The 15,811-nt window shown below is 36.1% G+C and overlaps 2 protein-coding genes across 3 annotated transcripts in view; both read right to left on the reverse strand.

Moving 5' to 3' along the window:
• The window catches only part of LOC126724015 (receptor-like protein 15), an 81,486-nt gene that overhangs the window by 23,141 nt on the left and 42,534 nt on the right, over window positions 1-15,811 (reverse strand). The gene's annotated exons all lie outside the window — the stretch shown is intronic.
• LOC126724024 (receptor-like protein 15) lies at window positions 10,897-14,356 on the reverse strand. The gene is made up of 3 exons (XM_050428120.1): window positions 14,229-14,356; window positions 13,203-13,349; window positions 10,897-13,125 (listed from the first exon to the last, which is right to left on the reverse strand). The coding sequence occupies exons 2-3, from the start codon at window positions 13,264-13,266 to the stop codon at window positions 10,910-10,912; spliced, it is 2,280 nt and encodes a 759-aa protein (XP_050284077.1). The 5' UTR covers window positions 13,267-13,349; window positions 14,229-14,356; the 3' UTR covers window positions 10,897-10,909.

The following is a 15,811-nucleotide window of genomic DNA, read 5'->3' on the forward strand; positions in this document are numbered from 1 at the left end:
CGACAGGCTTTTGCAGCTCAATATCTCTTTTCATTTGGAGATTTACATTTGGTGAGCTATTTTTAGCAAACTAAAAAATAAAAAGTGGGAAGATATATAGACACAAGTCTATGCATGTCTCAAGATCAACATAACCATTCACTAATCATTCATGACAAGTTTGAAGATCTATTTACAACAATCACATAGATTTCAAGATTTTTCCCACAGTGATATGAGTGCATGAAAACAAGCAATGCTCGAAAATGCACAAAGCCATTAGCACAAATGTACAAGGCAAAACAAGTTTTGAGACAAAACTCAACAAAGTCAATCAAGCTTTTTGATTTTCTAATTTTTATGTGATTTTTGGATTTTTGACACATGAAACAAAAAGATTGATAAAACAAAATTAAGAAATATTCACAAGAAGACAAGCAAACAACCAAAATCAAAAACAACAAGCATACCAAACAAACATAGTCACAAAGCATAGGAAGTATTAATGCATGGACATGTTGTAATGCTTATGCATGAGTACCCCTTTTCACCCACACGTCACTTGCGTTTGGGGTGATTTCCTTATAGGATTGGGTACGGGAGTTAGGGCTTTCAAACCTTCGTGAGAAGCTTTCCAAGCAGTTGGTGAATGCACCAATCATCTTCATCACGTTCATCATTCCGGGATCTCCATTTTGATCTTTAGATTGATCACCTGCCCAAGTTCTCCTATCAATTCTGGGTCCTCCTGACCTTTGAGGAGTTGCACTGTTCTTTACTCTCAGCTTTTGGCAATTTGGTCGAGTGTGCCCTTGAAGTCCGCAATAATGGCACACATACGTTCCTCTAGGACCTCTTTGTGGTCGTGGACGTGACTTGGCACGAGATTCAGACCTGCCCACAGACTGATTACGATGATTCAGCATCCGTTGGTCCACCACATTCTTCTTCTCCTCCACCTCGAGCTTCACACCAGTAAGGTCAGCTACAACTGGATCTTTGGCCTTTACAAACTTCACTTCTTTAGTGACATTTCCAGATGAACTACTTCCTCCGGTATATCCCAGTCCGGATTTGTCTGAAAAGCTCTTTTGAGATGATATAACATCATCTAGCTTTTTGGTGGTGACCCTCTCTATTTTTGCATTTGCTTGCACAACCTCATTCTCAAGAAATCTCACTTTAGTGTAAGCTTCGGACAACTCACCATTCAGTGTTTCTATCTCACATTTGGCCTCCCTATATCGAATTAGGAGACTTTTATAGTCCTCCTCAGCCTTCTTCATTTTTCTCACAGCAGCCTTGGCCACCCTTGTGTATTCACCCGACTTCTCCAAGAGTGAGTTATAATTCTCTTGAAGATTTGCTGTGCTTTCTTCTTCTTCAGCTTCTGATTCTTCAACAATTCCTAGTGATTCATCATCACTATGTTCTCCAAGGTCTCGTACAAGCAAATTCAACTCATCCGAAGACTCAACATGAGCAATAGTCATAAAAGCTGAATAGTTCCCCTCTCCATCACAACTCTCTTCAGATTCTGAGTCAGATGAGTCTGAGTCACTCAAGGTCGTGGCATACACTTTGCCTTTCGATTTCAAATAATTCGGACATTCCTTCTTAAATTGTCCATGCCCGTTACATTCAAAACAAGTGACACCTTGTGTGGATTGGGATTCTTTTCCATCTTTCTTTTTGAAATCCCTCTTCTCCCTTCCAGAATTTTGGAATTTTCTTTTATCATCAAATTTGCCATTATTTTTGAATTTCAAAAACTTTCTGAAATTTTTGACAAGGTAGGCTACATCTTTGTCAACCATATCTTCTCCCGATGAGTCTTGATCTTCCACCTTCTCATTAATGGTTTTTAGAACAAGGGATTTACTCTTCCGTTGATTGGGTAGCGACATCTCATAAGTCTACAGAGAACCAACCAGCTCCTGTACTTTGATGTCATCAAGATCCTTGCTCTCTTCAATGGCTGTCACTTTAGCACGAAAACTTTCCGGCAATGATCGAAGGATCTTCCTTACAATCTTTGAGTCCTCCGTTTTCTCCCCCAAGTTAAACTTACTGACAACCACCTCATTTAGCTTCCCATAGAAAGAGTCAAAAGACTCATCCTCACTCATTTTGAGCTCCTCAAACCGAGTGGTCAGCATTTGTAACTTGGTGTCTTTCACTTTCTTCGTGCCTTCATAAGTTGTTTCCAGTATCTCCCATGCTTCTTTGGCAATGGTAATGTGAGAAATCCTGTGAAATTCATCTGGAGACACACCACAGAAAATAGCATTGAGTGCTTTACTGTTAGCATTTGATGCAGCAAGTGCTGCCTTATCCCATGTGGATTTGGCTGCCTCAGGTTTGGTCCAACCAATCTCAACAGCATCCCACACGGATTCATCAATAGAACACAGAAAAGCTCTCATACGAACCTTCCAAAAAGCATAATTACTACCATCAAAATATGGAGGTGCATTTAGGGATTGAGACCTATCCATCTCAAAAGGGAGTCAAGGATCACACAATGGTAATGAAACCAACAGCAGTGTACCCGCTCTGATACCAATTGAAAGTTCAAAAACGTGTACAAAACACCTTTGAACGTTTAGACCCCCAAAATACAACTTAACCAACTCAAGCAATATGGCAAACAACTAGTGTGCGGAAACTTAACACATGCTATAATATGAAATTGGTTAAACAACTATCTAAGCCATAACAAAATAAAACCACAGCAAATAATGTAAAGGCAGAGATAGAGAGGAAGGAAGATGCAAACACACAGACAACACGCGATGTGTTATCGAAGAGGAAACCGAAGTCCTCGGCGAAAAACCTCTCCGCCGCCCTCCAAGCGATAATCAATCCACTAGAAAATACAGTTGGGATACAAGGACAGCAATAGACCCTCCAAGCCTAATCTACCCAGTGCACCTAAGCCCTCCAAGCTTCTTGCTCCAACGAGGTTGCGCCGAACCTTTTTCTTTTCTAGCTTCCCGGATTCCGCTACTAGACCGTAGCATCAACCAATGAAGATTGGCTCCTTCCTAATTGCTTCCCAGAACTCCAAACGACTGTCTCACAGAGATGATGATGGTGAGAACCAGGTTTGGTATAATGCCTCTCAAGGTTTTGACAATGGAGAGGAAGAGAGTAAGGGAATTTGAAGAGACTCTAAGGTATAGATTGTGGGTGAAACAATCTGGTTTTTCTTTAGGGTTTCTCTCTCAAAATTCTCTCTGGAAGCTCTCTTTCAATCGTGGGTTAAAGGGGTATTTATACTGGAGTGGAGAGGAATGTGAAACGTCAGGTTTTGGTAAAACAGGGGTGGCTCGTGGCTTGACCTCGCGGCTTGACCAAGTCGCGAGATCCAGTCGCGAGTTAACCGTATGGCCAGTTGTCCTGTTTTGTCCTGTAGTGCTCCAGCTAGCATGACTCTTCATCTTCCAGCATGCTTGGCACGTGTGCAGCTTCTGGCAGCTTGCAGCCGCGAGTCCACCCGCGAGTCCCAGCCGCGACACTCTGTTTTCTTGCACACTCTTGAGCAATCTTCACTCTATCTCACTCACTACCCTTACAACAAACCCACCTAAATACAGGGTTACTAAATGCTGAATTACAAGCAAATTTGGCACGGAATAAAGCCAATTAGATGGTTGAATAAATTCAACCTTACAATCTTTGGGCGAGGGTGGAGAATCACAACTTCATCCTGAAATCGCCAAAGATAGTGGGAGTGATTTTGCTTCTAATGGGAGCAAACCACTAAATAGTGACACACAAGGATCTAAGGTACGTAGAAGTGAACGTGGAACTATTCCCCGTCGTCATTTTGAGATTGAGGGGGAATCTTTTATATATGATTCATTGGACCTTGATGAGCCTGCTTCCTATGAGGAAGCATTAGCTTCACCTGCTTCACATGAATGGATAGTTGCCATGAGGGATGAGATGGATTCTATGGCAAAGAATCAAGTTTGGGAGTTGGTTGACCTTCCGCCTGGGCGCAAGACCATTGGAAACAAGTGGGTCTTAAAATTAAAGTGCAAGGCAGATGGATTGATTGACAAATATAAGGCTCGTCTCGTGGCGAAAGGCTATACCCAAAGAGAAGGGATAGACTATGAAGAGACTTTCTCCCTAGTAGTGAGATTTGTCTTTATTCGCCTTATTCTGGCTATTGTTGCACATTTGGATTTGGAACTCTTTCAAATGGATGTAAAGACTGCATTTCTCAATGGAGAACTAGACGAGGAGAACTATATGGATCAACCTATTGGCTTTGAGGTTAAGGAACAAGGGCGCAAAGTGTGCCGCCTTAAACGTTCCATTTATGGCCTAAAGCAAGCGTCTAGACAATGGTATTTCAAATTTCATAAGGCTATTATTTCGATTGGTTTCGAAATGATGGAAGAAGACCATTGTGTGTATGTCAAACGATCAGGAAAGAGTTTACTTATCCTGTCTTTGTATGCGGACGACATTTTGTTGGCTGGAAATGACATGGAGATGATTGTCATCACCAAAAGGTGGTTGTCCTCTATTTTTGAAATGAAGGACATGGGAGAGGCTAATTATGTGCCTGGAGTTAAGATCTTCAAGGATCGCTCAAAGAAGCTTCTTGGTTTGTCTCAAGAAACTTACATAAAGACTATCTTAGAGCGATTCCGTATGCATAATTCCAAACCCATAGACACTCCAATTGAGACGGACATACATTAAGCCTTGAAGATTGCCCTAAATCAGAAAAAGAAAAGAGAGAAATGGCGAGAGTTCCCTATGCAAGTGCACTTGGAAGTCTGATGTATGCTATGTTGTGTACTCGACCAGACATCTGTTTTGCAGTTGGTATGGTTAGTTGTTATCAAAGTAATCCAGGACCTGTTCATTGGCAAGCAGTTAAGAGGATTTTTCGATACCTTCGTGGGACATCGGATCTCATTCTTTGTTATTAGGGTGGAGATTTGAGATTGAGAGGATATTCTGATGCTGACTGGGCCAGTGATAGAGATGAGCGCAAGTCCACTACAGGTTATGCATTTCTACTTAGTGGTGCAGCTATCTCTTGGTGTAGTAAGAAACAGTCTTGCATTGCTTTATCCACAATGGAGTCTGAGTATGTTGCTTGTTTAGCAGCAGCACAAGAAGCTGTTTGGTTAAAGAGATTTTTCCAAAGCCTAAGGGTGACATCTCTTGTAGATGAAGCTGTAAAGATGTATTGTGATAATATGGCAGCCTTGTCTCATGCTAAAGATCCTAAGTATGATAGCAAAAGCAAACACATACAGACTCATTATAAATACATTCGTCTTGCTATTACACAAGGAGAGGTGATCCTCCAACATATCTCCACTAGCAGGACGGTGGCTGATCCACTTACTAAAGCCATTGCTAGAGATGCCTTTCAGGCTCATGTTAGGAGTTTGGGACTTTGTAGGATTTGATATGTTTTTTGGATACCTTATGGACATTTATGTTTATTCATACTTTATGCAATAATGATGTTATTCATTTTGATTCATCTTGTGATGTAATTGATATTGCATACTGAGCACACATTATTTGAGAATATGTCACCAGGCTTAGATCGGTCTACTCACATACATGATCACCCTAGCGCTTGAGTAGCGAGCAGGATAAGACATAGTGATCACTTTCTTTTTTTTTTGTTTTGTTTTGTTTTTTGTTTTGGTTTTTTTTTTTTTGTAAATCAAGAAAGTGATCATCTTGAGGCTTAGGGAGGCGTGCAAGATAATATAATCAATGTCGCCTTAGTTAGGCTAAGATGAGACTTATGGGAGTCGCACTTGAAGTGTATCCACAACTTCATGAAGACTGAATAAAGCCAAATGTGAGATCTTGGACAGGAACTTGATGAGTAACTGTGCTGAGAAACTCAGGTTGGTTGCTTTTGTGGCAATTGGACTAAGATTTGTACGGTGTTTGAGTGTGACAAGCCCAGCTGAGTGGGAGCTCCACCGTAGCATACAAATTATACTGTATGTGCTATAGCCGACCAATTAAGGGAGTGATTGGAAAGATCCCTACTCCGTCACTATGTGAGCCCTAGTCGACCATTATATGGCCCATTCTGTGCCCTTTTTCGACCTAGAACTATGTCATGAAGTGAATGTTTGATGTCGCTACTTTAGCTTGTTATCTTAGGGCCATGATATATACGGTCTCGTGGAGCATGTCTAGGAAAGCGGTCAAGTGTAAATGAATTGACATGAGTGTTTGGGGAAGATTATTTAGAACACACCATTTATTTTATGGCTCATAGCCCGGGCGATTATGAGGAATTTGTTTTTCAATATAATCATGAGCATATTATATGGTATTGGATCAAGTTTTGCTTTTGAGTTTTGAACTCATGAGGGATTAAAGAAACCTGATTAGGTGTGATCAAATAATCTGGGGCATAGATGAGATACTATAAGTGATGTACTATGTTTGTTTAGATGGTGACTTAATATAGTACTCCTACCCTACACCTTCTCGTCAGGTCGCACACTCCATTTTTCTGTATAAAGAGAGGATTGGACAAGCCACCAAAGGTATGTGTCTACATGACCTCTAGTAAAATATATATTTGTTCAACATGGACGAAATAGACAGAAGTGCACTGAATGGACTGAAGTGGACCGAAACGGACTAAAGCGACCGAAGTTGACTGATTTAGATCGCAATGGACTAAATGGACAGAAGTGGACCAAATAGACTAAAAGTTGACCAGAAGGACCGAGTTAGACCGTTGTGGACTGTATAGACGGAAATGGACCCAAAGGACTGAATTGGACAAGAGTGGAACAAATGGACCGAATTGGACCAAAATAGACCAAAATAGACCGAAATGTTGTTTTAATAGCTTTGGAGTACCACGGTCCACATCAATTGTAGTTCGTGATTAGCTAAAAATTCCCATAGAATGGAGGATTTTCTTCATCAAAACCACGATTTCTAAATTTATACAAAACAAAGAATTAGAAAGTGTGATGTTCTCAATTTTTTACAAAAGAAAAGGAAATATGCTCACCTCATTTTACATATTAAACATTGAAATTCTTTCTTTCATATGATAACCCAAAATTGTCTCAAAATTTAATTTAAAAAAAAAAGAAAAAAAAAAAGCTAGGAAAACTAGAAGATGGACACATCGAATTCAATTACCAGTTTAGAGTTTTACTGCTGGCAGATATTTTTCCAGAATTTTGGTTGTTTTGCTCTGTTTGGTTGGTAGAGTTAATTTAGTTTCGAGGAAAGGTTCCCAACATAAGATTTTATTCTATACATTTGGTTGTTTTGCTACCGATCCAGATTACTTGTCCTCAGTGTCATGGAGAACGGGAAATTGTGCTGAATTTACTCGGAATCATTAACGTAAATCTGAGAGTAATCAATTGAATTGCACTTAAAAAAAAATCATCAATTTAATTGTTTCTCACTTTTATGTGGATGTTTCATAATGTCTCTTTGGAAAATACTGAAGAAATTTATGTCTAGTGCAAACAACTATTGAAGCAAGAATCCAATTGTAAACAACAGTAACAGAGAAACTGAGAAGAAGAAAAGGATGGAGATGAAGAAGAAGAGTGAGAGAGAGAGCAAAGATTGTAAAACTGAGTAATTCTTGCTTAATTAATTTCAGTGGGATACAAACGTAGCTATAGTACAAAGCCCAAGCTTAACTATATAACAACCAATCCACATTATACGGATCTATTCCGTGATTCAAGGAGCTAAGCTCAACAGATTTTCGCGCCAAGTCTAACAGTTTCTGAGTTCACAGAGAACGACACCGTTTTAAGACTCAATTACTAACACATATGACATAAGCAATACGGTGCGTTCTGATAAATGCATTCTAGTGAGAAACGGTGCGTTTTGCTTCTTGATTCAAATTCTAACGGTAACTCCCATATTCGTTTTTTAAACTTTAAGAAGAAAAGAAAAATATAACCGGTTTTATAGGTTTTGTATATGCTAGTTTTTATAGATGCTTGACTCTCCTTTGCCATTTGCAGGAGTAGATAATGATGAGACCATAAAGGTGAGAAGAAGTGGTGGAGCAGATCTTGATGGAAAACTATCTCATTTTCCAAAGAACATTTTTTGAAAAACTATCTCATTTTATGGTGTTTGATAAAAACCTTGAAAATGAGCTTGCGAACGTTTTCTTGTGTTTGGTATGCATAAAATTTTTATAACATTTCTTGTATAATTTAAAACATGTGTATTATTTAAACCAACTAATGTAATCAATATAAATAAAAAACCAAGAATGAATTTAGTTTTCATACTAAACTTTTGATAATATATACAATAAAAAATAGTTATTCAATTTTCATGATCTCTATCAATCATCTTGCTCATATATATGGACAGTAATTCTCATAATTCAAATAACCATAAGCTCCACTTTAAATAGTTCAAAATGCCACATAGGCCAAATAGTTTGACCTACAAAATAGTCTATTACAAATAGTTTGATAAATACCAAAATGCCAAATTGTTCAAATTAACACATCCAAATTCTAACAAAATGCACCTACATAATCAAAATTGGTTTAAATAGTTGTCAAAGAAGTTCTGCAGCCATTGTCTCCAAAGCTTGTCATTTTTCAACATTAATGTATAAGTATAACTTACACTTATTTGATATTGGACTAATGGGCAATTTAGTAATTTGCAATTACGAAGCGAATAGAGGTTAAACTTAAATGTTAGACACATGGGAAACTGATCAGGGGATGCATATATATTCTTAACATGTATTTGTGGTTGATTGAATCAACATTTTTGGAGGTTAGCCTATTTTCTGTCCTGTGGACAGAAACATCTCAAATAGTATATATTTAATGGATGAAAGAAGAGTACCCACAATATACTTCTTCTCACTATGTATACCACGGCGAAGATTGGAAATGGACTAAGAGTATGGTGAGAAAAACGATAAGAACAAACACTTGAAAATGTGGAAAATTATCTTTACAAAAGATTTTCCAACGAGTTTTTGAGTTTTGTAGATGAATTCCAGGAAATCACCTGTTATGCTGTTTCTTAACACCACCTCAGTCACCTGTTATCAATAAAGGAAGAGGGTTTTAGGGTCTGTAGGTTGATTATGATTTCAAAAAGATGGAATATAAAGCTAAAGATAGATGTTCTTAAAGATACATTTTAGGAATTTTCTGGCAGCAGAAAAATTTAGGTACTTTTTGATTTGTTTCTATAATTATTAGAAAGCTAAAAGCCGTTAGAGGAATGATAAAAATAATTGAATTACATTTGTAGAAACTATCTGTTTCTGTATGGAATAAAAAAAACCTCCTAAGATTAGTAAGTTTCTTGAAAATTTTTATTACTTATAAGCCAATCCCAATGACCAAATTTGGTACCCTATCCCCTTTTTACAAGTTGGCGTTCAATATTTCTGATAGCTATAGTTGTATGTATCATTTGTCTCAAGTTACTTTTATTTTTGATGTTCAATCTTCAATTCGTCTTTCTATTTGATTTTCTTGCATTTGTTTTTAGGTGTTTTGTGTTTATCATTGCGAACATAAAGTACTTTTTTTTTTTTTTTTCCATTAGTAAAATCATTATTACTTATCAAAAAAAAAAAAAAGAACTTTTATTTTTGATCTTGTTGTTTATTTTATTTTATTTTATTTTATTTGTGTGTGTTTATTGGATTGCAGGCAATTTTGGAGGGAACAATCCAAGTCCCATCTATCACAGGAGATGTAGTCCTCAAGGTTTGTTTATTGTTTATATATGATTAGTACTTGTGTAATGGGAAAATTTCATTTATGACTGTTTTCTTTGTTGAGATTCTGTCAGTGCATTTGGAATTTACTCATGCAACTCATGTGACTTGGTTATTGGACTTGACCCCAGTGACTTGATTGTTGGACTGATCAATTAATAATGAGATCTAATTTGTTTGTTGAGGTTCTTTCATGTCTTTGTCCCTTTGTTGGGATAGGAAAAAACCAAAGCCAAATAGCGTCTCTCTATCCCTCCATGTCATTTCTATGGGGTTGGCTTTTAGCCTAAGATAACTAGCTTCTTGTAGAGGTTCTTTCTTGTTGTAGTTCTCTATAGTATCATGATCTAACTAATTTCTGATATTTAGGTTCGCTCTGGCACCCAGCCCAGTCAGAAGGTAGTTTTGAAGAAGAAAGGTTGGTGAGCTAGACATGCCAAATTTCATTATGTTCACTTATAAAAAAATTTGTGTGATAAATGATTTTATTTTGGCATGCCACTTGCATCCTGCTCTCTATCGAGAATAATGCGTGACATAATAAGTCTCTATCGATGATCACTCACATACTCTTTAAATCGGTGGATTCAAGTTATTGATCTCCAAATATCAAGTGCATTGGATTCAAATCTTCTAAGGGGCATTGAAGTATGTGGGCTAGAGGTTCATGTTGCAGCAAGTCACTATTAGAGACATCTGTGAAATTCAAAGCTTAGTTTGGTAACTATAGTTAGATTTACAAAGAATGAGGTTATTTTGACTATACATATCTATCCTATGGACCTATAGTGAAATTGTTCACCTCAATCGCATTTATAAGGTCAAGTTCCCCCAGGTTTTTCCTTTGAAACTATTGTGTTCTATTGGTTTCCTAGATTATCATATCTTGTATCTTTTAAATTTCCACACTTGCATAATAATATTAATGATTATGTGTTTAGCCTAAATCTTCCAAAATAGATCTAATTATTAACTTGGATTTAAAATTGGTTAAATATAATATTTTGAAAGGGGTCTAAAATTAAAATGCACTATCTTTGTAGTTAGAACAACAGCCAAATTCAAAATTTACAAAACTGATATATTTATTCAAAGTTCAAACTTTAGATTCAAAATCCACAAGGAAGAGACACACATACATGTAACCATTAAAATGCAAGGCTATGCATGCCTGAAATTGAACAACTTACGGTAATGAACCACAACAAAACAGTAGCAATTGTCAACGCACACCTCAATGAAGTTAAACCACGCCCTACGCCAGTAAGGATTTATGTAGAGAACTGCGACAAGTCCCAACAACACTGTTATGTAAACCACCACAAAGCTTATGTAGAAGACAGCCATGTCAATGAAACTACCCCCATCTTCCCCATCATGATCCACTAGCATTGTAGAAGGAGGTCCAATTTTGGTGCAATCATGTAATGGAGGTCCACACAAAAGAGGGTTACCCTCATAACTACTTTCACCAAAAGTCCCGAATTGATTTTTTCTTTCTGGCGTTGTACCCGATAAGTTATTATGTGCCACACTGAAGACTGCTAGAAAGGTAATTTCGGTCAATTCAGGTGGAATTTTACCACTTAAATTGTTATAGGAAAGATCCAAACTCTCCATCAGCTTCAAGTTTGAGAATGTTGTAGGGATTGGTCCAGTTAGATTGTTGTGTGATAAGTTCATTGCCCGGATGGTGGTCATCATTCCAAGTTGAGGTGGGATTTCACCTACTAACTTGTTGCATGACAGGTCAATTCCAAACATGTAGTTGAGAATGTCTCCATGATAGGAGTCAATTCTATTCTTTGTTGTGAACTCTGCTTCATCTGTCTCGCTTACTTCTGTCTCAACATAACCCATATGATTCCAGTCTTTCATATTTGTTGATTTTGTCTTCAAATATGGCATTCTAATTTCGTACTTAGAAAACTGTAACCCAAAACCTCTAAAAATAGGCTCTTGGGTGGATGCCACGAAAGTAATGTTACTCAAGCAATGTGGTATTGTACCTGAAAATTTATTGTAGGAAAGATCCAACAAGTTTAAGTTTTGCAAAAGGCATAATTGATTTGGAATCCTACCTTCTAAATGATTATCTCTCAAAAGAAGAATGCTCAAGGATGAGAGGTTGCCGATCCAATCAGGAATGTTTCCAGTTAGGAGGTTATCTCGAAGATTTAATGTAACTAGATTAGAGTTGTTTTTGAACGCACCTGGAATCGGACCGCTCAACAAATTTTTATTCAGATAAACTGATGTAAGATATGATGAATTGAAGCAAGATGGAATAGAGCCGGATAGATTGTTCTTGGAAAGGTCAAGAAATTGAAGTCTAACAAGTTTGCACAACTCGATTGGAATAGGACCTTCAAGTTGATTTTTGGCCATAACAAGTTCCCATATAAAAGACATGTTCCCCAACCACGTTGGAAGCATGCCTGAAAAATGGTTATTACTAAAATCAATTGTCAGAAGAAAATTTAATTTTGAGATGCTCTTTGGGATCATTCCCGAAAAGTGATTGTTATCCAAAAGTAAAAATTCTAAATTAGTCAGATTGAAATGGGTGGGAAATATTTGGCCACTGAAGTTATTATATGACAATTTGAGAAAATATAAGTTGTGGCAGCCCATTCCGAAATGCATTGGTATTGTTCCTGATAAATGATTCTCAGACAAGTCTAGAAATTGTAAGAAAACCAATTTCCCAAAAGAAGAAGGTATACTACCTTGAAATGCATTTTTAGACATGTTTAAATATTCTAAACTTGGAAAAATTAAACCAAAATTTATGGGGATTGGGCCCTGTAAGTGATTATCTGAAATATCTATGTTCCTAATGTTGTGACAAATATCATATGGCAGCATGAAAGGCCCCGTGAAAGAGTTATTATTTAAGAAAAGGGACTCCAATTTTGTATTGATTTCTAGCAACCAAGTGGGAAACTTTCCGACCAAATTATTGTGAGAGAGATCAATCACTACCAACTCATATTGGTAATGAAGAAATCTAGGAGTTGTGCCATTGACATTGAGTCCGTTAGAAAGACTCAAAAACTGTAATTGGAAGGTTGGAATCCAAGTATGAGAGTTAGGTTCAAAGGCAATTTTATTGTTATCACTTAATAAGTCCTTAAGATTTGAGAGGTTAGAAAAGGACATTTTGGCTGGGATCAAGAAGTCGTTATTTGACAGAGAGAGGTGCTCAAGTGATGTCAAACTTGGTAGTTGGGAGTGGGCAATGTTCCCGGTGAAGTGATTGTTAGAGAGATCCAATACTTGAAGTGATGTCAAGTTTGCCATACATGAAGGTAGTATCCCTCCAAAATTATTGTAGCTGAGGTCTATCTCTTGGAGCTTCCTAAGTTCACACCAGCCTGTAAAATGAGAGTAGTATTGATTAGATTATAGTATTGTAGCTTTCCTAAGTAATATCATTGTGAAAGCAACCTACCTTGTGCAGGTAAGCTACCGTTGAGATGACAGTTTTGCACTGACAATACTTCAAGAGAATTCATTACTCCAACTTTGTGAAGGAAGCTGTTATCAATTGATGAATAATCCAAGTACAGCTGCTCTAGGTTGTTTAGTGCACCTAACTCTAAAATAATAATAAAATTTTTAGATATGGAAATTGTAAAAAAAAAAAAAAAATTATTAATATGGTATACTACGAAATAGTTACTACTGTTAGCAAAATATGTGGCATGCTATATTTCAAGTTTAAATAAAAGCAATATATACAGATTTTGGTTTAACAAATCCAAGAAAGAATTAGAAATGTCCACTTTGTTTTTATCATCAACATCATCAGTGAGAGGAGTGAAAACTGAATTATTTGTCCATAGTAAAAGACATTTTTCCTATTTAGATGGAATTTTATAACAAGAATGTCAACAAATTTAAAAGTAAATATTGCTTCTATTACAACTTTTTACTCGCTCCTTTTTTTTTTTTTTTTTTTTTTTTTTTTTTTTTTTCTAAAATCTAAAATCTGTACAATATGGTTTTCAAAAGCATGAAATAGACTTTCAGTGTCTGAAACTTCTGCTTTTGTTACTTCTTGAGAAAGTGGTAAAGTAAACATGACAGCCATTTTTCAAGTTCCATTGGTCTTCAAATATGTACATAAACTGATTTGAGTTACAAAAGATCTCTATGTTCTTTCGAAGACTATGGAATTTTAACAAGTGATTCCAAATCATTATAACTAGAATTGCAAGAGATGCAAAATTATTATCGATAATAATAAAGGGTTTGAAAATGTAATGCGAAATTTATTTTAAATTACAAAAGAATCATGTGTTAGAATGGTTCAAATGTTAAGGAACACAAGTTTAGTTTCATTTCTTTTTTTTTTTTAAAGAAATTTCATGAAAAATATTTATAAAAAGTTTATAATAGGTTATGGTTTTCTAAAATTATGCTGGTAATGATTATCTTACAGTGTATATAAGAGTCTGAGCATTGTATAACTTACCTTTAGTAGTATACGATCCTTCCAAATTGTTGTATCCAATATTTAATATCTTCAACGATGGGAAGGCAGCTAATGACTCAAGAGTTCGTGCATTAAAATTGATTTCACTCAAATCTAGGACTTGCAACTTGCTTAAGCTGTTTGAATCTATAGGGAAAAATAAAATATTTCATAAATAAATAATATTGCAGTTACATTAGGCATACGGCATACCATGTAAAATAAGGATTTTATTTTAATTCGTGAACATGTATTTGACAACCTGTCATACCTTTTGTTGTCAAGAAGTCATTGATACGATTTCCGTACAAGTAGAGCTCCTCCAAGTTGTTAAATGCTTTGAAGTCTACATGAAAAAATAAATTAATTAAAAGATTGAACATTTTTTAGTAGTTCAATTTGTCTAGATTAAAGGTTGAATTTCAATTTCAAAATCTTAAATTCATTTTGTTAACAAGGATTGTAATGTTCATTTCCACTTGCTAGCTGTTTGGGTTTCTTGTACGTACTGTTTGGACTTCTTGTACACAATCACTCCCACACCCAATTTCATAATTTGCTGACTTATGTGAGTTTGAGTGGTCTGCATGAAGTAGTGAGTCGCATAAAGTAGAAAATATCTACCATTCACAGTGACACAACTTAGTAAATTGTAAAATTAAATGTGTGATTGGTTATATCTCTAGAATTATTCCTCTTGAACTATCTCATTCATCCATTCCATTCTCTTAGAGGATGAAGATAGTTTGGACTTTCGATCAAATGACTTTTTTTTGTTGTTTTATTTTTGTTTAATAATACTTAATTAGTCAGCTTAAAAAAAGAGTCATCATTGACTAACATTATATTATATAATTGAATGACTCTGCTAATATTTTAGTCTAATTGTTCTATATTTGATGATGTATCTTTTTTTCCTTTTGCCCCGTATCCATCAATGGAATGGCCTATAACTTGACTCACTGGGCCTGTTTTTGTTATCCTTATTTACCCAAAATAAAATGGGCATGTGAATGTGAATGTGTGTGTGTTTTTTTTTTAAATTTTTTTTTATGTCATCATATAATAGTTGATCATTTTTACCTATTTCCCCCTAAATTTTTGTCAGTGTTTCAACTTCAAGAGCTCTCACGGGTTATTAGAATGATTTTTCTAATTTATGACATGCTAGTTTCCAAATTTTATCACTTACCAAAAAAGCAAAGTTCCAAAATTTATTACTGATTTATTGTTATCTATTCTTTTTCTTCATTTGGAATGCCAAGTCACACTTTTTTTTTTCACATTATCTGAGATTGTTACCTAAGCATCCAATCATCCATGACATTTCCATACACCTCCTAGGAATCACGGCAATAAATAAGCATGGAATTCAATCATTTGAATCTTCGCATTTAATAGGGTATAATAACCCTATTAATAGTATACCCAATGCAAGGTATAATTTTTCATTAAACGGGACTTTAAATATGTCTAATAAATAAATATAACAGGTTACGCAAAACTTCACAGTGGGATTTGAACACGGACTTTCGGACCAGTGCCTAAAATAGTAAAATCTAGCGCCTTAGGCCTGTCGGCCA

The sequence above is a fragment of the Quercus robur genome, chromosome 4 (assembly GCF_932294415.1).
Source record: "Quercus robur chromosome 4, dhQueRobu3.1, whole genome shotgun sequence".
NCBI lineage: Eukaryota > Viridiplantae > Streptophyta > Magnoliopsida > Fagales > Fagaceae > Quercus > Quercus robur.